This window comes from Aricia agestis, chromosome Z (genome assembly GCF_905147365.1).
Source record: "Aricia agestis chromosome Z, ilAriAges1.1, whole genome shotgun sequence".
Lineage (NCBI taxonomy): Eukaryota > Metazoa > Arthropoda > Insecta > Lepidoptera > Lycaenidae > Aricia > Aricia agestis.
Window position 1 is genome coordinate 12,709,639 of NC_056428.1, and position 22,306 is coordinate 12,731,944.

Sequence of the window (22,306 nt, forward strand, 5' to 3'; positions counted from 1 at the left end):
AGCGGGGTGATTTATTTTTTCCGCGTCCACCCCACCGTTTGGTTTGTTGTTGGATAGGTTTTTTAAAAATATTGTGAGTATTCAAAGACCATATTCCGATTTAGGGATCTATTTGTTAAATATGAAGTTTTAAAGTGGAAAAATCGTTAGTGTCCAGTGTCCCCCCCTCCTATCAGCTAAACGGGTGCTTTTGGAAATGTAAAAAAATTCACGGGGGTAGGGTAATATGCTGAATTTAAAAGCAAAATTATCACGGCTAAGAAGACTTCATAAGTTATTGAGTAATAGTCGATCAACTAAACTACAACATATCGTGATATGAAAAGTTAAGTAAAAATAACAATTTGTTGCTAGACTCTCAAGTCTTATCCTTTAGTACGAGTAATAACTAATAACAACTAAAAAAATTGTATTTTCGTTCAAATTCTTTTGAACGTAAGTCGTAACGTTTTAATGTACATTCATTAACTATACAAAAAATATCAAAAACTAGCGGTACTACGGAACCCTATATTGCGCGTGGCCGGTTTTAATATTATTTTTATCTCGACGGGGAACCGAGTTATGATGAAAAAACGGTATTTAACCCTTTTTTCATGATGGGGAAAACCCACAAAGTTATTTTGGTCGACAATGGGATGGCTAGAAAAGTTCAAAAACTTAAGCTGTTCTAAATTTCTGGCTATGCCCACGTAATATTCAAAATTTGGCTTTCTCGGTTCATTTGTATTTCCAAATGTATATAATGACTGGAGTATATATATTTGTCATTGATTGCCATCGTCGGCGTTGATTGTGCCTGTCAAGACAGCTGCATGATGGGAATCATGATTATCCAATATCCAAACGTGAAAAACAGTCTTGACTTTTTATACGATTTCTGTTATGGAATCTTCTAGAGTCTAGACTGAGAAATATTATTACTTTAGCGAGTGTTCAATTGAAATGATTGTTCTTGAATATCAATTGTCTTCAACCTTGGGCCACCTTCAACGATTGAAGATTCTTCTCCTTATTTAACATTATGTTACATAACATCTAGATACAAAACATATGCATTAAATTCTGATCAATGTGAAAATGGTAACTAAATGTTAAACCAAAACTAAGAATCGCATTTTGTCAAAAATTTGTGTTTTAGTTTTACTTGGCTTGCGCCCAGTCAACAGAAATGTCTTCGTTGCCCATCATCCTAATAAATTATTATAAATACTGATTGTCTGTCTGTCCATTTGTCTGTCGGTTAAATAGGTATGAAGATACTTTAGATTCCAAAGACTTATTTGATATTTCTATAGCGACAAAATGTAGAGTTACTAGTTTTATTTCAGCGCAAAATATAAAAGTAAAATTAGTGATATATCTAGATATTGATTCTAGAATCTAGAATTTTAATAATTAGAACACAGGAATGTCTGAAATCGGCGAATCGATATGCACACGATCGGTGTCCGTTACTAAAACCGTTGCGATCCAGTGTCGATTACTTCGCAGTTAATTTACCCCTGCCAGGACCTTATGCTAACGATGTAGAGGTTATTTTCATAAAAGAGCTTAAGTAAAATAGCTCTTACTGTATTGTCGAATGTGTATTGCTGTATACTTGCACCTAATTTACCCCTAATAGAACCTTATGCTAAAGCGGTAGAGGTTATTTTATTGAAGTGCTTAGGTAAAATCGATCCTACTGTACTATCGAATGTGTATTGTTGGACACTCCCCCCCTCATTAAGTCAGTTTTACCGAGTACCGACTCTAATTAGATGCTGCAGTTGCTGTCGTATTACTGCCTTATACATACCTACTGCGTTTACAGTAAAGGTATGATTCGGATCAAGGCAGCATGCAGCGGGTCGCCGCGACCCGCGACCCAAACAGCCACTGCTCACTATGAAGTTGTATGGAGGACTAAACAATCACGGCGACCCGCGTCGCGAGACAGAGAGACCGGTCGCCGCGTAAAATAGCATACCGATGTCCGCGACCCGCGACCCGAGACTGTCGCCAAGACACTGCTTTGTATGTGTTTATATGGACGACATTCCGATTACCGCGACGCGCGACACGAGACCGGTGGGCGTGGCGCGGCAAATTTCGATGAGCGCGACCCTGTCGCGTCGATAGCAGTACCGCGACAGCCGCAGGGCAGCTGTGGTATCTACCACAGCTGCCCTGCGGCTCGGCGTATTTCTAGATTCTATCTAGAAACACGCCGATAGGTTATTAATCATATCGAAACCGAAAAGCAATGGAGGTATCAAAGTATGTAGGTAGGTATGAACTATAATCTATACTATAATATTATAAATGCGAAAGTATCTCTGTCTGTCTGTCTGTCTGTCTGTCTTGCTTTCACGCCAAAACTACTGAACCGATTGCAATGAAATTTTGTATACAGTTATTCTAGAGTCTGAGAAAGGACATAGGCTACATTTTGATGTGGGAAAATATCTTATTTCCATGAAAATATCGATGAAAATGAATTCGCATTGCGCGTGGCCAGCGCTCATCCCGGGGGTCCTGGGTTCGAGTCCCGCAGGCGGAACAAAAAGTTTTCGATGTTCCTGGGTCTTGGATGTGTATTAAAATAAAATTTCAAAAATCTTAAACATATTTTATGTATAATATTATAAAAAATCCAGAAATATATCAATGCAATGAACATTTTAGTTCTAATACGATTCAACAGATGGCGTTTTATTTTTTACTTTATTGTAACATAGAACTAATCATACTTATTAGTTAGTATGTTTTTGTTTATAGTTTTTAATACGTTAGAATATTATGTTTAATAATATTATCACTTGGTATAATAATAATCAATCTATCTTATCTTATAGAACTCCTACTGCATTTCTAATCCATACTATCCATACTAATATTTTAAATGCGAAAGTATCTCTGTCTGTCTGTCTGTCTGTCTTGCTTTCACGCCAAAACTACTGAACCGATTGCAATTAAATTTTGTACACAGTTATTCTAGAGTCTGAGAAAGGACATAGGCTACATTTTGATGTGGGAAAATATCTTATTTCCATGAAAATATCGATGAAAATGAATTCGCATTGCGCGTGGCCAGCGCTCATCCCGGGGGTCCTGGGTTCGAGTCCCGCAGGCGGAACAAAAAGTTTTCAATGTTCCTGGGTCTTGGATGTGTATTAAAATAAAATTTCGAAAATCTTAAACATATTTTATGTATAATATTATAAAAAATCCAGAAATATATCGATGCAATGAACATTTTAGTTCTAATACGATTCAACAGATGGCGTTTTATTTTTTACTTTATTGTAACATAGAACTAATCATACTTATTAGTTATGTTTTATGTTTCAAGTAGTGATGTAACGAATGTTGGATTTTTCAGATTCGCGAATGCGAATGCGATTGCGAATATTTATCTTCAACATTCGCGAATGCGAATGCGAATATTTTAAAATTTCAAATAAAGCGCGCGTAAAATGTTCGACAGGTTTGACGTTTCGTGTCGGCTGTTTAAATTGAACATAACCGAACCGATATTGCTTATAGTCTGTCAAGAAAGTGAAGAAATTAAAAAGTGGCAACATCGTAGTGTCATCTCATTTTTCTTAGATTGATTTGAAAGGGAAAGACACTAAGATGTTGCCACTTTTTAATTTCTTCACTTTCTTGACAGACAACAATTGAATGAATTTAGTCACAGCAAGTTCATTCTAAAAGTTTTGTTTTGTTTTGAGGTTAGTTTTATGTTTTATGTTTCAAGTAGTGATGAAACGAATGTTGGATTTTTCAGATTCGCGAATGTGAATGCGATTGCGAATATTTATCTTCAACATTCGCGAATGCGAATGCGATTGCGAATATTTATCTTAAACGTTCGCGAATGCGAATGCGAATATTTTAAAATTTTTAAAAAAGCGCGCGTTAAATGTTCGACAGGTTTGACGTTTCGTGCCGGCTATGTTTAAATTGAACATAACCGAACCGATATTGCTTATAGTCTGTCAAGAAAGTGAAGAAATTAAAAAGTGGCAACATCGTAGTGTCATCCCATTTTTCTTAGATTGATTTGAAAGGGAAAGACACTAAGATGTTGCCACTTTTTAATTTCTTCACTTTCTTGACAGACAACAATTGAATGAATTTAGTCACAGCAAGTTCATTCTAAAAGTTTTGTTTTGTTTTGAGGTTAGTTTTATGTTTTATGTTTCAAGTAGTGATGAAACGAATGTTGGATTTTTCAGATTCGCGAATGTGAATGCGATTGCGAATATTTATCTTCAACATTCGCGAATGCGAATGCGATTGCGAATATTTATCTTAAACGTTCGCGAATGCGAATGCGAATATTTTAAAATTTTTAAAAAAGCGCGCGTTAAATGTTCGACAGGTTTGACGTTTCGTGCCGGCTATGTTTAAATTGAACATAACCGAACCGATATTGCTTATAGTCTGTCAAGAAAGTGAAGAAATTAAAAAGTGGCAACATCGTAGTGTCATCCCATTTTTCTTAGATTGATTTGAAAGGGAAAGACACTAAGATGTTGCCACTTTTTAATTTCTTCACTTTCTGGACAGACTATAATTGAATGAATTTAGTCACAGAAAGTTCATTCTAAAAGTTTTGTTTTGTTTTGAGGTTAGTTTTATGTTTTATGTTTCAAGTAGTGATGTAACGAATGTTGGATTTTTCAGATTCGCGAATGCGAATGCTATTGCGAATATTTATCTTCAACATTCGCGAATGCGAATGCGAATATTTTAAAATTTCAAAAAAAAGCGCGCGTAAAATGTTCGACAGGATTGACGTTTTGTGTCGGCTATGTTTAAATAAACATAACCGAACCGATATTGCTTATAGTCTGTCAAGAAAGTGTAGAAATTAAAAAGTGGCAACATCGTAGTGTCATCCCATTTTTCTTAGATTGATTTGAAAGGGAAAGACACTAAGATGTTGCCACTTTTTAATTTCTTCACTTTCTTGACAGACTATAATTGAATGAATTTTGTCACAGAAAGTTCATTCTAAAAGTTTTGTTTTGTTTTGAGGTTAGTTTTATGTTTTATGTTTCAAGAAGTGATGTAACGAATGTTGGATTTTTCAGATTCGCGAATGCGAATGCTATTGCGAATATTTATCTTCAACATTCGCGAATGCGAATATTTTAAAATTTCAAAAAAAGCGCGCGTTAAATGTTCGACAGGTTTGACGTTTCGTGTCGGCTATGTTTAAATTGAACATAACCGAACCGATATTGCTTATAGTCTGTCAAGAAAGTGAAGAAATTAAAAAGTGGCAACATCGTAGTGTCATCCCATTTTTCTTAGATTGATTTGAAAGGGAAAGACACTAAGATGTTGCCACTTTTTAATTTCTTCACTTTCTTGACAGACTACAATTGAATGAATTTAGTCACAGCAAGTTCATTCTAAAAGTTTTGTTTTGTTTTGAGGTTAGTTTTATGTTTTATGTTTCAAGTAGTGATGTAACGAATGTTGGATTTTTCAGATTCGCGAATGCGAATGCGATTGCGAATATTTATCTTCTACATTCGCGAATGCGAATGTGATTGCGAATATTTATCTTCAGCGTTCGCGAATGCGAATGCGAATATTTTAAAATTTCAAAAAAAGCGCGTAAAATGTTCGACAGGTTTGACGTTTCGTGTCGGCTATGTTTAAATTGAACATAACCGAACCGATATTGCTTATAGTCTGTCAAAAAAGTGAAGAAATTAAAAAGTGGCAACATCGTAGTGTCATCCCATTTTTCTTAGATTGATTTGAAAGGGAAAGACACTAAGATGTTGCCACTTTTTAATTTCTTCACTTTCTTGACAGACTATAATTGAATGAATTTAGTCACAGAAAGTTCATTCTAAAAGTTTTGTTTTGTTTTGAGGTTAGTTTTATGTTTTATGTTTCAAGTAGTGATGTAACGAATGTTGGATTTTTCAGATTCGCGAATGCGAATGCGATTGCGAATATTTATCTTCAACATTCGCGAATGCGAATGCGAATATTTTAAAATTTCAAAAAAAGCGCGCGTAAAATGTTCGACAGTTTTGACGTATCGTGTCGGCTATGTTTAAATTGAACATAACCGAACCGATATTGCTTACTAGCTGTTGCCCGCGACTTCGTCCGCGTGGACTTCAGTTTATAGCGCGCGATGTCAACAAAATTGGTGTCAAAAGCTTTTATAAAAAAAACCTGGTACCCCTTAAATCAATACAGCTGTGCAGTGTGCACACAATAAGTATTTCATTTTTTTATATTAAACTTTATATTTTATGCCAAATTTTAAAGCTTATTTAGCCCTCCAATTACACAACTTTACCCATAAACTATTTATCATTGATAGATTTAAGGTTACGTCACTGCACAGATAAAGTACTGAGTTATTTAATACCGTAGAATAGATATAACAATCGAAAAAAATCGAAACTTAAATGTAAGATGATACCACGTCTTACAGAAAGACTTTTGAGCAAGCGTCAGCGCGATGTAGAAGACGCACGGCGCCATCTATTATGAATTGTTGGAACTAACTTAATTTGGACAAATTTACGCATTTTCACCCCCTTAAAACCCTTTTTTCCAGTAAAAAAGTAGCCTATGTCCTTTCTCAGGCTTTAGACTATCTGTATACAAAATTTCATTACAATCGGTTCGGAAGTTTTGGCGTTTGGCGTGAAAGCGAGACTGACAGACAGACAGACAAAGATACTTTTGGCGTTTGGCGTGAAAGCGAGATTGACAGACAGACAGAGATACTTTCGCATTTATAATATTAGTATAGATTATGTGCACACTGCTCAGCTGTTTTTGGGTATTTTTATTAATTAAGGGCCGCGCTACACCGGAATGGCGCTGCCATGCGAGGCGAGCACTTTCAGCGCTGCCATTCCGGTGTAGCGCGGCCCTAAGAGGTGTACCACTTACCAGGGTTTTAAAAAGTTTTTAAATTTGACACAAATTTTGTTGACACCGCGCGCTATAAACTATTAATTAAAGTCCACGCAGACGATGTCGCGGGCAACAGCTAGTTATGAATAAAAACAATATTATATAGTAAAGTAAGTATGATTAGTGCTGTTACAATAATAAAGTAAAAAATAAAACGCCATCTGTTTTCATATATTACAATTAAAATGTTGATTGCATTGATATATTTTCTGGATGGAATATAGGCCAACACGGTACACTCGAACTCCTTTATTTTAGAGCGCCTTCTGTTGTCAACTTGTCACATATATTAGAAATGCAGTAGGAGTTCTATAAGATAAGATAGATTGATTATTATTATACCAAGTTATAATATTATTAAATATAATATTCTAACGCATTAAAAACTATAAACATAAACATACTAACTAATAAGTATGATTAGTTCTATGTTACAATAAAGTAAAAAATAAAACGCCATCTGCTGAATCGTATTAGAACTAAAATGTTCATTGCATCGATATATTTCTGGATTTTTTATAATATTATACATAAAATATGTTTAAGATTTTTGAAATTTTATTTTATTTAATACACGTCCAAGACCCAGGAACATTGAAAACTTTTTGTTCCGCCTGCGAGACTCGAACCCAGGACCCCCGGGATGAGCGCTGGCCACGCGCAATGCGAATTCATTTTCATCGATATTTTCATGGAAATAAAATATTTTCCCACATCAAAATGTAGCCTATGTCCTTTCTCAGACTCTAGAATAACTGTGTACAAAATTTCATTGCAATCGGTTCAGTAGTTTTGGCGTGAAAGCAAGACAGACAGACAGACAGAGATACTTTCGCATTTATAATATTAGTATGGATAGTATGGATTAGAAATGCAGTAGGAGTTCTATAAGATAAGATAGATTGATTATTATTATACCAAGTGATAATATTATTAAACATAATATTCTAACGTATTAAAAACTATAAACAAAAACATACTAACTAATAAGTATGATTAGTTCTATGTTACTATAAAGTAAAAAATAAAACGCCATCTGCTGAATCGTATTAGAACTAAAATGTTTATTGCATCGATATATTTCTGGATTTTTTATAATATTATACATAAAATATGTTTAAGATTTTCGAAATTTTATTTTAATAGTCATCCAAGACCCAGGAACATTGAAAACTTTTTGTTCCGCCTGCGGGACTTGAACCCAGGACCCCCGGAATGAGCGCTGGCCACGCGCAATGCGAATTCATTTTCATCGATATTTTCATGGAAATAAGATATTTTCCCACAACAAAATGTAGCCTATGTCCTTTCTCAGACTCTAGAATAACTGTGTACAAAATTTCATTGCAATCGGTTCAGTAGTTTTGGCGTGAAAGCAAGACAGACAGACAGACAGAGATACTTTCGCATTTATAATATTAGTATGGATAGTATGGATTAGAAATGCAGTAGTGTCATCCTCATTGGATATATTAACCAACTTCCGTTTATAGAGCGTGAAAACCTCTTTAAACTTAATTACACTCGTCCAAACCTGGTAACCAGCATCACCCAGGAGTTGTCTTGCACACACAGGAGCCCTATGGATGTGGCATACGCCTTAAACATGGTCTATAATAACATCTATTCATCGAAGGAAATTGTGCGGTCCCTAAAGCTAATGAAGTATACAGGAGCGAGAATACCTAAAACCGATCTAAATACCCTGTATCTTGTCCACACACAAGAGGAGAAAGCAGCCCTCACTAATACAGGCTATGGATCGGGAACGGACTCTCGCGTCCTCACAATCCATGAAGCTCAGGGATTAACGAGTCCTTCGGTGATCATCATACAGACCAAGTCCCGAAAGCTGGCAATCCATGACAGCGTTCCTCATGCAGTTGTAGCTATATCCCGGCACACTAACACCTGTGTCTATTACACTGACACTGATGGAGACGCTGTGGCAAGCTTCATAAAAAGAGCCACGGAGGTGTCAACCGAACACATAAAAGATTATAATATAAAAATGGCTATAAAAGACAGGAACGATAAAGTCCTAAGCCACATGGCGGGTAGATTCGACACAGAACGATATCTTTTTAACAACCTAGAAACTCCACCCAGCTTGAGTGACCCCTCTCCACCAAGCCAATGTCACAACATCTAAAGGCAAAGGGTGGAGCAGCATAAAATCTAAGGAAATCGGAAAATGTCGGATCTACTAGCCGCCACACTGACTGGGACCTCACCGTTCAAAACATTAATATTATTATTATGCAATTTATAAAACAATAAATGTATATATTTATTTATTATATGTATAACATATTATACTCTATTCTATTAAATATATATATACACATAAAAAAAAGAAAAAAAAAAAAAAAAGATTGTCCATGGCGTGATGGCCCACAATTAATTAAAATTCATAATATTATTTCAATTATCCTTGGTGCGAAAAATCTAAATAATAAAATAACAAAAAAAGGATATGGACGAACAGTCTATAGACGGCCCCAATTTTATAATAAAAAAAAAAAAAAAAATGCAGTAGGAGTTCTATGGGATAAGATAGATTGAATATTATTATACCAAGTGATAATATTATTAAACATAATATTCTGACGTATTAAAAACTATAAACAAAAACATACTAACTAATAAGTATGATTAGTTCTATGTTACAATAAAGTAAAAAATAAAACGCCATCTGTTGAATCGTATTAGAACTAAAATGTTCATTGCATCGATATACTTCTGGATTTTTTATAATATTATACATAAAATATGTTAAAGATTTTCGAAATTTTATTTTAATAGTCATCCAAGACCCAGGAACATTGAAAACTTTTTGTTCCGCCTGCGGGACTCGAACCCAGGACCCCCGGGATGAGCGCTGGCCACGCGCAATGCGAATTCATTTTCATCGATATTTTCATGGAAATAAGATATTTTCCCACATCAAAATGTAGCCTATGTCCTTTCTCAGACTCTAGAATAACTGTGTACAAAATTTCATTGCAATCGGTTCAGTAGTTTTGGCGTGAAAGCAAGACAGACAGACAGACAGACAGAGATACTTTCGCATTTATAATATTAGTATGGATAGTATGGATTAGAAATGCAGTAGGAGTTCTATAAGATAAGATAGATTGATTATTATTATACCAAGTGATAATATTATTAAACATAATATTCTAACGTATTAAAAACTATAAACAAAAACATACTAACTAATAAGTATGATTAGTTCTATGTTACAATAAAGTAAAAAATATAACGCCATCTGCTGAATCGTATTAGAACTAAAATGTTTATTGCATCGATATATTTCTGGATTTTTTATAATATTATACATAAAATATGTTTAAGATTTTCGAAATTTTATTTTAATAGTCATCCAAGACCCAGGAACATTGAAAACTTTTTGTTCCGCCTGCGGGACTCGAACCCAGGACCCCCGGGATGAGCGCTGGCCACGCGCAATGCGAATTCATTTTGATCGATATTTTCATGGAAATAAGATATTTTCCCACATCAAAATGTAGCCTATGTCCTTTCTCAGACTCTAGAATAACTGTGTACAAAATTTCATTGCAATCGGTTCAGTAGTTTTGGCGTGAAAGCAAGACAGACAGACAGACAGAGATACTTTCGCATTTATAATATTAGTATGGATAGTATGGATTAGAAATGCAGTAGGAGTTCTATAAGATAAGATAGATTGATTATTATTATACCAAGTGATAATATTATTGAACATACGAGTAATATTCTAACGTATTAAAAACTATAAACAAAAACATACTAACTAATAAGTATGATTAGTTCTATGTTACAATAAAGTAAAAAATAAAACGCCATCTGTTGAATCGTATTAGAACTAAAATGTTCATTGCATCGATATATTTCTGGATTTTTTATAATATAATACATAAAATATGTTTCAGATTTTTGAAATTTTATTTTAATACACATCCAAGACACAGAAACATTGAAAACTTTTTGTTCCGCCTGCGGGACTCGAACCCAGGACCCCCGGGATGAGCGCTGGCCACGCGCAATGCGAATTCATTTTTATCGATATTTTCATGGAAATAAGATATTTTCCCACATCAAAATGTAGCCTATGTCCTTTCTCAGACTCTAGAATAACTGTGTACAAAATTTCATTGCAATCGGTTCAGTAGTTTTGGCGTGAAAGCAAGACAGACAGACAGATAGACAGACAGAGATACTTTCGCATTTATAATATTAGTATGGATAGTATGGATTAGAAATGCAGTAGGAGTTCTATAAGATAAGATAGATTGAATATTATTATACCAAGTGATAATATTATTAAACATAATATTCTGACGTATTAAAAACTATAAACAAAAACATACTAACTAATAAGTATGATTAGTTCTATGTTACAATAAAGTAAAAAATAAAACGCCATCTGCTGAATCGTATTAGAACTAAAATGTTTATTGCATCGATATATTTCTGGATTTTTTATAATATTATACATAAAATATGTTTAAGATTTTCGAAATTTTATTTTAATAGTCATCCAAGACCCAGGAACATTGAAAACATTTTGTTCCGCCTGCGGGACTCGAACCCTGGACCCCCGGGATGAGCGCTGGCCACGCGCAATGCGAATTCATTTTCATCGATATTTTCATGGAAATAAGATATTTTCCCGCATCAAAATGTAGCCTATGTCCTTTCTCAGACTCTAGAATAACTGTGTACAAAATTTCATTGCAATCGGTTCAGTAGTTTTGGCGTGAAAGCAAGACAGACAGACAGAGATACTTTCGCATTTATAATATTAGTAGGTATGGATAGTATGGATTAGAAATGCAGTAGGAGTTCTATAAGATAAGATAGATTGAATATTATTATACCAAGTGATAATATTATTAAACATAATATTCTGACGTATTAAAAACTATAAACAAAAACATACTAACTAATAAGTATGATTAGTTCTATGTTACAATAAAGTAAAAAATAAAACGCCATCTGTTGAATCGTATTAGAACTAAAATGTTCATTGCATCGATATATTTCTGGATTTTTTATAATATAATACATAAAATATGTTTAAGATTTTTGAAATTTTATTTTAATACACATCCAAGACCCAGAAACATTGAAAACTTTTTGTTCCGCCTGCGGGACTCGAGCCCAGGACCCCCGGGATGAGCGCTGGCCACGCGCAATGTGAATTCATTTTCATCGATATTTTCATGGAAATAAGATATTTTCCCACATCAAAATGTAGCCTATGTCCTTTCTCAGACTCTAGAATAACTGTGTACAAAATTTCATTGCAATCGGTTCAGTAGTTTTGGCGTGAAAGCAAGACAGACAGACAGAGATACTTTCGCATTTATAATATTAGTATGGATAGTATGGATTAGAAATGCAGTAGGAGTTCTATAAGATAAGATAGATTGATTATTATTATACCAAGTGATAATATTATTAAACAAAATATTCTAACGTATTAAAAACTATAAACAAAAACATATTAACTAATAAGTATGATTAGTTCTATGTTACAATAAAGTAAAAAATAAAACGCCATCTGTTGAATCGTATTAGAACTAAAATGTTCATTGCATCAATATATTTCTGGATTTTTTATAATATAATACATAAAATATGTTTCAGATTTTTGAAATTTTATTTTAATACACATCCAAGACCCAGAAACATTGAAAACTTTTTGTTCCGCCTGCGGGACTCGAACCCAGGACCCCCGGGATGAGCGCTGGCCACGCGCAATGCGAATTCATTTTTATCGATATTTTCATGGAAATAAGATATTTTCCCACATCAAAATGTAGCCTATGTCCTTTCTGAGACTCTAGAATAACTGTGTACAAAATTTCATTGCAATCGGTTCAGTAGTTTTGGCGTGAAAGCAAGACAGACAGACAGAGATACTTTCGCATTTATAATATTAGTAGGTATGGATAGTATGGATTAGAAATGCAGTAGGAGTTCTATAAGATAAGATAGATTGAATATTATTATACCAAGTGATAATATTATTAAACATAATATTCTGACGTATTAAAAACTATAAACAAAAACATACTAACTAATAAGTATGATTAGTTCTATGTTACAATAAAGTAAAAAATAAAACGCCATCTGCTGAATCGTATTAGAACTAAAATGTTTATTGCATCGATATATTTCTGGATTTTTTATAATATTATACATAAAATATGTTTAAGATTTTCGAAATTTTATTTTAATAGTCATCCAAGACCCAGGAACATTGAAAACTTTTTGTTCCGCCTGCGGGACTCGAACCCTGGACCCTCGGGATGAGCGCTGGCCACGCGCAATGCGAATTCATTTTCATCGATATTTTCATGGAAATAAGATATTTTCCCACATCAAAATGTAGCCTATGTCCTTTCTCAGACTCTAGAATAACTGTGTACAAAATTTAATTGCAATCGGTTCAGTAGTTTTGGCGTGAAAGCAAGACAGACAGACAGACAGACAGAGATACTTTCGCATTTATAATATTAGTAGGTATGGATAGTATGGATTAGAAATGCAGTAGGAGTTCTATAAGATAAGATAGATTGAATATTATTATACCAAGTGATAATATTAGTAAACATAATATTCTGACGTATTAAAAACTATAAACAAAAACATACTAACTAATAAGTATGATTAGTTCTATGTTACAATAAAGTAAAAAATAAAACTCCATCTGTTGAATCGTATTAGAACTAAAATGTTCATTGCATCGATATATTTCTGGATTTTTTATAATATAATACATAAAATATGTTTAAGATTTTTGAAATTTTATTTTAATACACATCCAAGACCCAGAAACATTGAAAACTTTTTGTTCCGCCTGCGGGACTCGAGCCCAGGACCCCCGGGATGAGCGCTGGCCACGCGCAATGTGAATTCATTTTCATCGATATTTTCATGGAAATAAGATACTTTCCCACATCAAAATGTAGCCTATGTCCTTTCCCAGACTCTAGAATAACTGTGTACAAAATTTCATTGCAATCGGTTCAGTAGTTTTGGCGTGAAAGCAAGACAGACAGACAGAGATACTTTCGCATTTATAATATTAGTATGGATAGTATGGATTAGAAATGCAGTAGGAGTTCTATAAGGTAAGATAGATTGATTATTATTATACCAAGTGATAATATTATTAAACATAATATTCTAACGTATTAAAAACTATAAACAAAAACATACTAACTAATAAGTATGATTAGTTCTATGTTACAATAAAGTAAAAAATAAAACGCCATCTGTTGAATCGTATTAGAACTAAAATGTTCATTGCATCAATATATTTCTGGATTTTTTATAATATAATACATAAAATATGTTTCAGATTTTTGAAATTTTATTTTAATACACATCCAAGACCCAGAAACATTGAAAACTTTTTGTTCCGCCTGCGGGACTCGAACCCAGGACCCCCGGGATGAGCGCTGGCCACGCGCAATGCGAATTCATTTTTATCGATATTTTCATGGAAATAAGATATTTTCCCACATCAAAATGTAGCCTATGTCCTTTCTCAGACTCTAGAATAACTGTGTACAAAATTTCATTGCAATCGGTTCAGTAGTTTTGGCGTGAAAGCAAGACAGACAGACAGACAGACAGAGATACTTTCGCATTTATAATATTAGTAGGTATGGATAGTATGGATTAGAAATGCAGTAGGAGTTCTATAAGATAAGATAGATTGAATATTATTATACCAAGTAATAATATTATTAAACATAATATTCTGACGTATTAAAAACTATAAACAAAAACATACTAACTAATAAGTATGATTAGTTCTATGTTACAATAAAGTAAAAAATAAAACGCCATCTGCTGAATCGTATTAGAACTAAAATGTTTATTGCATCGATATATTTCTGGATTTTTTATAATATTATACATAAAATATGTTTAAGATTTTCGAAATTTTATTTTAATAGTCATCCAAGACCCAGGAACATTGAAAACTTTTTGTTCCGCCTGCGGGACTCGAACCCTGGACCCCCGGGATGAGCGCTGGCCACGCGCAATGCGAATTCATTTTCATCGATATTTTCATGGAAATAAGATATTTTCCCACATCAAAATGTAGCCTATGTCCTTTCTCAGACTCTAGAATAACTGTGTACAAAATTTCATTGCAATCGGTTCAGTAGTTTTGGCGTGAAAGCAAGACAGACAGACAGACAGAGATACTTTCGCATTTATAATATTAGTATGGATAGTCTGTCAAGAAAGTGAAGAAATTAAAAAGTGGCAACATCGTAGTGTCATCCCATTTTTCTTAGATTGATTTGAAAGGGAAAGACACTAAGATGTTGCCACTTTTTAATTTCTTCACTTTCTTGACAGACTATAATTGAATGAATTTAGTCACAGCAAGTTCATTCTAAAAGTTTTGTTTGGTTTTGAGGTTAGTTTTATGTTTTATGTTTCAAGTAGTGATGAAACGAATGTTGGATTTTTCAGATTCGCGAATGCGAATGCGATTGCGAATATTTATCTTCAACATTCGCGAATGCGAATATTTTAAACGCAAGTCGGCTGAAATATTTATAATAACCATTTGAAAATAATAATTAATCGATTTTTTTAATTTTAGACTAAATTGTTTAGTAACGTTCACATTATAATGGATTATATTGGTAAATACATACTATCCCCGTAGCTTAACCAAAAAATTCCGCGAAAAGGATTCGACCTTTTGTTCTGGAATATTGCTAACTCACGTTTAAATTTTCAGCTTCTGAAAAAGGAGACACTACAGAGAATCGGGATCCAAACTCTTTGGTATCAAACGGTAATTCCAAGCCGGTAATAGATGAAAACTCGAGTGAGAATGATGATAAACCGCACATCGAAGCCCCCACGGAGAACGCTGCGTGCACATCGGAAAAGACAGACATTTCAGAAATTCCTGAGCAAGTCGAATTTACAGTTGTATTTAATAAGAATAAACATGACATCACATTTGCTTACGATGCCTCTGTAGTAGAACTGAAAGCGCATTTAGAACAAATATGTGCAGTGCCACAGTCAGCACAGAAACTCATCATTAAAGGAATGGCCAGGGACAGCGGGACAATCAGATAAGCCGGGATCGTCAAAGGCGGAAAAGTAATGCTTGTTGGATCCAAAATGGATGATATATTGGCTGTGAAGAGTGCACCAAAGGTAATATTGTTCTTGACAAATTTTTATGTTTAAGAAATTTTAATACTAAAGAACAAATTAATGTAATAAGAAGATAGCAACAAGCCCTGACACAGTTAGGGGGATGAGAAATTAAAAAAAAAAAACATTGTTCTTGGCTAAACAATATTTCAAAGGCAATTCTAGAAGTTTCTAAAATAACTTTTTTATGAAAACATACTTTCAGGAAATATTTGAAGAGAAGTCTAGCAGTCAATCCAGCAAAGAGCCATTGTGTATGCAGAAGAACCATAGAAAAGTTTTAGATAAGGGTATTCCACCAGATGTAATGCCTGGAATAAAGGGAGTCAAGGTGAGAACAACTAAAATAATTCTAATAAGAGTAACCCTTACCTACTTACCTCTATTATTACAAATGTTTATATTATTCTTACACTTACCTACAACACGGTCACATTAACTTGTCGCATTGAAATATATATTATATAACATGCAAGCTCCATAATGACATCATCAAACCGTGCGTCTAGTTAATTTGACCGTGTTATACATAATATTTATCAAATACTTTAAAAAGACATACCCGCTAAAGAATTAGCTTTAACCTATACTGTACTCGGCGAAACGGCGGTAGCGGTCATTGACTCGCTGTCAAAAATTTTCATTTTCTATATAAACCATAAAGTTAATATACCTAGCGGAATAGAGAAACAAAGGCCTGAGCAAGGGAGATGTCACTATCAGTAACACTGCGTGTTAAAAAGAGATGTGTGGTACATGACAGCAGCACTCTTTTTTTTGACGTCCAGTCTGCACGTGCCCCACATTGACAATTTCATCTCATAGAAATCATGTTCAATCATGCTTGTGTAAGTGTATATATGTACACATGCATATTTATGCATGTATTCGGTACACATTTTTCGTGTATATATACTCGAGTGACATTCAACCAGTTTGACATGACAATTTTGTCAAACTCATTTTACAATTTGTTTACATAGGTTTGTTTACTTACGTTTTACAATATTTGGCTTGGCGTGGCTTTTTACAATATTTTTGTTGTTAAAATACCTAAATGCCCTGTGAAATGGTGTGAAGTCATACATATACGACTTTTAATACAGGAATAACCTTTCATCTGTAAGTGTATTGTTTAAAATTATGCTTAAATTTCTTGTATTTTTGTCGACCAAAAAAAGCAATAAAAAGATCGTTTATTTAAGTTGGATGCTAGGGTATTTACGTAAAATTAAGCTGGTCCCTTTGTGTTTGTCTTATTAAATTTACATGTTATTCTAAAAGTGCAATAATCAAAAAATAATATAATTACAAAATTTTTACAAAGTCGCCATGGACAGTGTTATGCAAGATGTAACAATTTAATCATAAACGAAATTTTAGGGTCTGGCTGATATTATACTAAATGCGTTATAAGATGAATGGGTATTCTCATATTTCTTGCTACGGATTTTTTACAACAAAACAAAAAAAATATAATGTAATAAATTATGTTCAATCGACAAAAACAAATAAGTATTTCCTTTAATATTGTAAATGAACATAAATAAAAAAACTGCTAACTGTTATTAAAATATTATATTAATTGTGAGTTATAAGTACAAATTTTACGTAAGTTTTTAATTTCAATTCTGTAATAATTTAGCACAAAGATTTTTGTAATCTGAAAACGTCTTCTCTAGGTGCTTGGACAGATTTAGATTCGCCCGAGTCGTACATGGTTTGTTCATAATTATTACATGGATATTATTATTATTATCGATGTCTTAAGGATCAGAGGAAAATGTTTAATTTTAAAATAATAATAATGTGCTTGTTTCTTCGTGATAGTAGATGTGCTTGGTGTATATTGCATAACACTATCCGCTTTTGACAATTATTTGTTTCATACAGGGTGACTATATGTGGCAGGTTCCTGCCATTTTTGCAGGATTGGCGTCTTATTTTAGCCTATGGCATGATCGGTTGACGTTTTAAAAACTTGGCAGGTTTTGGCAGGATTGGGGTATGAAAAATAAATTTTATTATTGCATCTCAAATTTCCGACAATGGCAACCCTGGATACTTTACGGGGTATTTCCCTGTACAGTTCGACAAGGCTTTAAATGAATATGTCAATTATGTCGATGGGCGCTGCTGGTAAAGGAGAACTGTCAAAAATGACGTTTTTACGTATGATATCTAAGTTAGTTAGTTAGTTCCTTTTCTTGCCACGTTCATAAACAGCCTTGTCAAACTGAATATACTTCTCTTGTGTGGTAACTGGTATCGTGGGTGATAGTTATTATTGGTGGTGGCTTTACAACTCTCTGGTGGTGGCATTCTACTAACAACTGGTGTGGTGGTGTGGTGATGAAGCGAAAATATGAAAGAGCGTATAGAGCGGAGTGGGAGCAAGATCCAAAACTATCGTCGTGGATATCCAAAGCAAAAGATGATCCAGACTCCTTTGTTATGGCCGAGTAGGTCGGACCTATAGTCCGTCAAGAAGGTGAAGAAATTAAAAAGTGGCAACATCATAGTGTCATCCCTTTTTTCTGAGATTGATTTGAAAAGGATGACACTACGATGTTGCCACTTTTTAATTTTTTCACTTTTTGACAGACTACGTTACCCATAACTTGATACGCTTTTTACTCATATACACCGATACAATGCTCTCTCCTATAGTCTTATACGATAAGATAGGTTTAATCTAATAAAAAATTGAAATATAAAATGTGTATTTTTGCTTTTTATAATTTAAAGCAACAGTTAAGAAGCTGGCAGTATTTGCGCATTTTTTACTAGGCTTTGGCAGGTTTTGGCAGTTTTTTGACCAAAGTATGGCAGAATCTGTAATTTAAATATGGTCACCCTGGTTTCATAACTATGACAATGACAATAACCGCTCAGGCTGTCGTCCGGCGCGCAATATTATGATACGTTACCTGGGAAACGACCTTGGCGAAAATCTGAATTGTCATATTTTAGTGTTCGAAAAGGAGCCAAATTTAAAACGGTTGAAGTATGGGAGTTACGTTTCCTTAGTTTTTATTATTCGTAGCTTTATAATATAAGCCGCAATTGACAATGAAGTGTCAGATGTTGTCAATCGCGGCTTTGTATAGAAAATGACAAGTTTTTGACAGGGAGTCAATGCCCGTTACCGCCATGTTTCACCGAGTACAGTATAGACAAAATATTTTTGTTAATTAGGGATGGAAAATTAATAATAATACTAGCCATATTATTATTAATTTTACTGTCTTTGGGTGATTCTTTCTTTGTCCAAAGAATTAAAAAGCCATTTATGATACTTTACTTATAAATTTATAAATGATTTTGGAGTTTGCCCCCTGTCAAGCAGCAAAAAAACAGCTCTATATTGTATTAAACATTATTGAACCCACTTCAGTTAATAGTTAAAAAAACTTTAAAGACTAAGAAAAACTATTATTATAACCTTTGTTTTAACAAGACCTTTTTTATCATTTTGTCTTACACATATTTTAGGAACCTTTACCACCTGTGCCACTCAGTGGGATGTTGAATAAACATGGAGGCAAAGTTAGACTAACATTCAAACCAGAGCAGGATCAGCTTTGGCTCGGAACCAAGGAGCGCACAGAGAAACTTGCTATGCACGTAATATTCAAAATTTGGCTTTCTCGGTTCATTTGTATTTCCAAATGTATATAATGACTGGAGTATATATATTTGTCATTGATTGCCATCATCGGCGTTGATTGTACCTGTCAAGACAGCTGCATGATGGGAATCATGATTATCCAATATCCAAACGTGAAAAACAGTCTTGACTTTTTATATGATTTCTGTTATGGAATCTTCTAGAGTCTAGACTGAGAAATATTATTACTTTAGCGAGTGTTCAATTGAAATGATTGTTCTTGAATATCAATTGTCTTCAACCTTGGGCCACCTTCAACGATTGAAGATTCTTCTCCTTATTTAACATTATGTTACATAATATCTAGATACAAAACATATGCATTAAATTCTGATCAATGTGAAAATGGTAACTAAATGTTAAACCAAAACTAAGAATCGCATTTTGTCAAAATTTGTGTTTTAGTTTTACTTGGCTTGCGCCCAGTCAACAGAAATGTCTTCGTTGCCCATCATCCTAATAAATTATTATAAATACTGATTGTCTGTCTGTCCATTTGTCTGTCGGTTAAATAGGTATGAAGATACTTTAGATTCCAAAGACTTATTTGATATTTCTATAGCGACAAAATGTAGAGTTACTAGTTTTATTTCAGCGCAAAATATAAAAGTAAAATTAGTGATATATCTAGATATTGATTCTAGAATCTAGAATTTTAATAATTAGAACACAGGAATGTCTGAAATCGGCGAATCGATATGCACACGATCGGTGTCCGTTACTAAAACCGTTGCGATCCAGTGTCGATTACTTCGCAGTTAATTTACCCCTGCCAGGACCTTATGCTAACGATGTAGAGGTTATTTTCATAAAAGAGCTTAAGTAAAATAGCTCTTACTGTATTGTCGAATGTGTATTGCTGTATACTTGCACCTAATTTACCCCTAATAGAACCTTATGCTAAAGCGGTAGAGGTTATTTTATTGAAGTGCTTAGGTAAAATCGATCCTACTGTACTATCGAATGTGTATTGTTGGACACTCCCCCCCTCATTAAGTCAGTTTTACCGAGTACCGACTCTAATTAGATGCTGCAGTTGCTGTCGTATTACTGCCTTATACATACCTACTGCGTTTACAGTAAAGGTATGATTCGGATCAAGGCAGCATGCAGCGGGTCGCCGCGACCCGCGACCCAAACAGCCACTGCTCACTATGAAGTTGTATGGAGGACTAAACAATCACGGCGACCCGCGTCGCGAGACAGAGAGACCGGTCGCCGCGTAAAATAGCATACCGATGTCCGCGACCCGCGACCCGAGACTGTCGCCAAGACACTGCTTTGTATGTGTTTATATGGACGACATTCCGATTACCGCGACACGAGACGCGTGGTATCTACCACAGCTGCCCTGCGGCTCGGCGTATTTCTAGATTCTATCTAGAAACACGCCGATAGGTTATTAGTCATATCGAAACCGAAAAGCAATGGAGGTATCAAAGTATGTAGGTAGGTATGAACTATAATCTATACTATAATATTATAAATGCGAAAGTATCTCTGTCTGTCTGTCTGTCTGTCTGTCTGTCTGTCTTGCTTTCACGCCAAAACTACTGAACCGATTGCAATGAAATTTTGTATACAGTTATTCTAGAGTCTGAGAAAGGACATAGGCTACATTTTGATGTGGGAAAATATCTTATTTCCATGAAAATATCGATGAAAATGAATTCGCATTGCGCGTGGCCAGCGCTCATCCCGGGGGTCCTGGGTTCGAGTCCCGCAGGCGGAACAAAAAGTTTTCGATGTTCCTGGGTCTTGGATGTGTATTAAAATAAAATTTCAAAAATCTTAAACATATTTTATGTATAATATTATAAAAATCCAGAAATATATCAATGCAATGAACATTTTAGTTCTAATACGATTCAACAGATGGCGTTTTATTTTTTACTTTATTGTAACATAGAACTAATCATACTTATTAGTTAGTATGTTTTTGTTTATAGTTTTTAATACGTTAGAATATTATGTTTAATAATATTATCACTTGGTATAATAATAATAATCAATCTATCTTATCTTATAGAACTCCTACTGCATTTCTAATCCATACTATCCATACTAATATTTTAAATGCGAAAGTATCTCTGTCTGTCTGTCTGTCTGTCTTGCTTTCACGCCAAAACTACTGAACCGATTGCAATTAAATTTTGTACACAGTTATTCTAGAGTCTGAGAAAGGACATAGGCTACATTTTGATGTGGGAAAATATCTTATTTCCATGAAAATATCGATGAAAATGAATTCGCATTGCGCGTGGCCAGCGCTCATCCCGGGGGTCCTGGGTTCGAGTCCCGCAGGCGGAACAAAAAGTTTTCAATGTTCCTGGGTCTTGGATGTGTATTAAAATAAAATTTCGAAAATCTTAAACATATTTTATGTATAATATTATAAAAAATCCAGAAATATATCGATGCAATGAACATTTTAGTTCTAATACGATTCAACAGATGGCGTTTTATTTTTTA

General features: G+C 34.2%; 2 protein-coding genes across 2 annotated transcripts in view; both read left to right on the forward strand.

Annotated features, from left to right (window-relative positions):
* LOC121739191 overlaps nt 1-16,425 on the forward strand; it is a 59,539-nt gene extending 43,114 nt beyond the window's left edge. Inside the window, exons 8-9 of the mRNA XM_042131540.1 lie at nt 15,734-16,164; nt 16,370-16,425. Of these exons, the coding sequence (XP_041987474.1) occupies nt 15,734-16,083 (350 nt within the window). The 3' untranslated portion in view covers nt 16,084-16,164; nt 16,370-16,425. The remainder of the gene's footprint in view (nt 1-15,733; nt 16,165-16,369) is intronic.
* On the forward strand, nt 16,129-20,010 carry LOC121738328 (ubiquitin domain-containing protein UBFD1-like). The gene is made up of 4 exons (XM_042130306.1): nt 16,129-16,164; nt 16,370-16,495; nt 19,660-19,791; nt 19,999-20,010. Exons 1-4 carry the CDS (start codon nt 16,129-16,131, stop codon nt 20,008-20,010), a joined length of 306 nt encoding a protein of 101 aa, XP_041986240.1.
* The last annotated feature ends 2,296 nt before the right edge of the window (nt 20,011-22,306 follow it).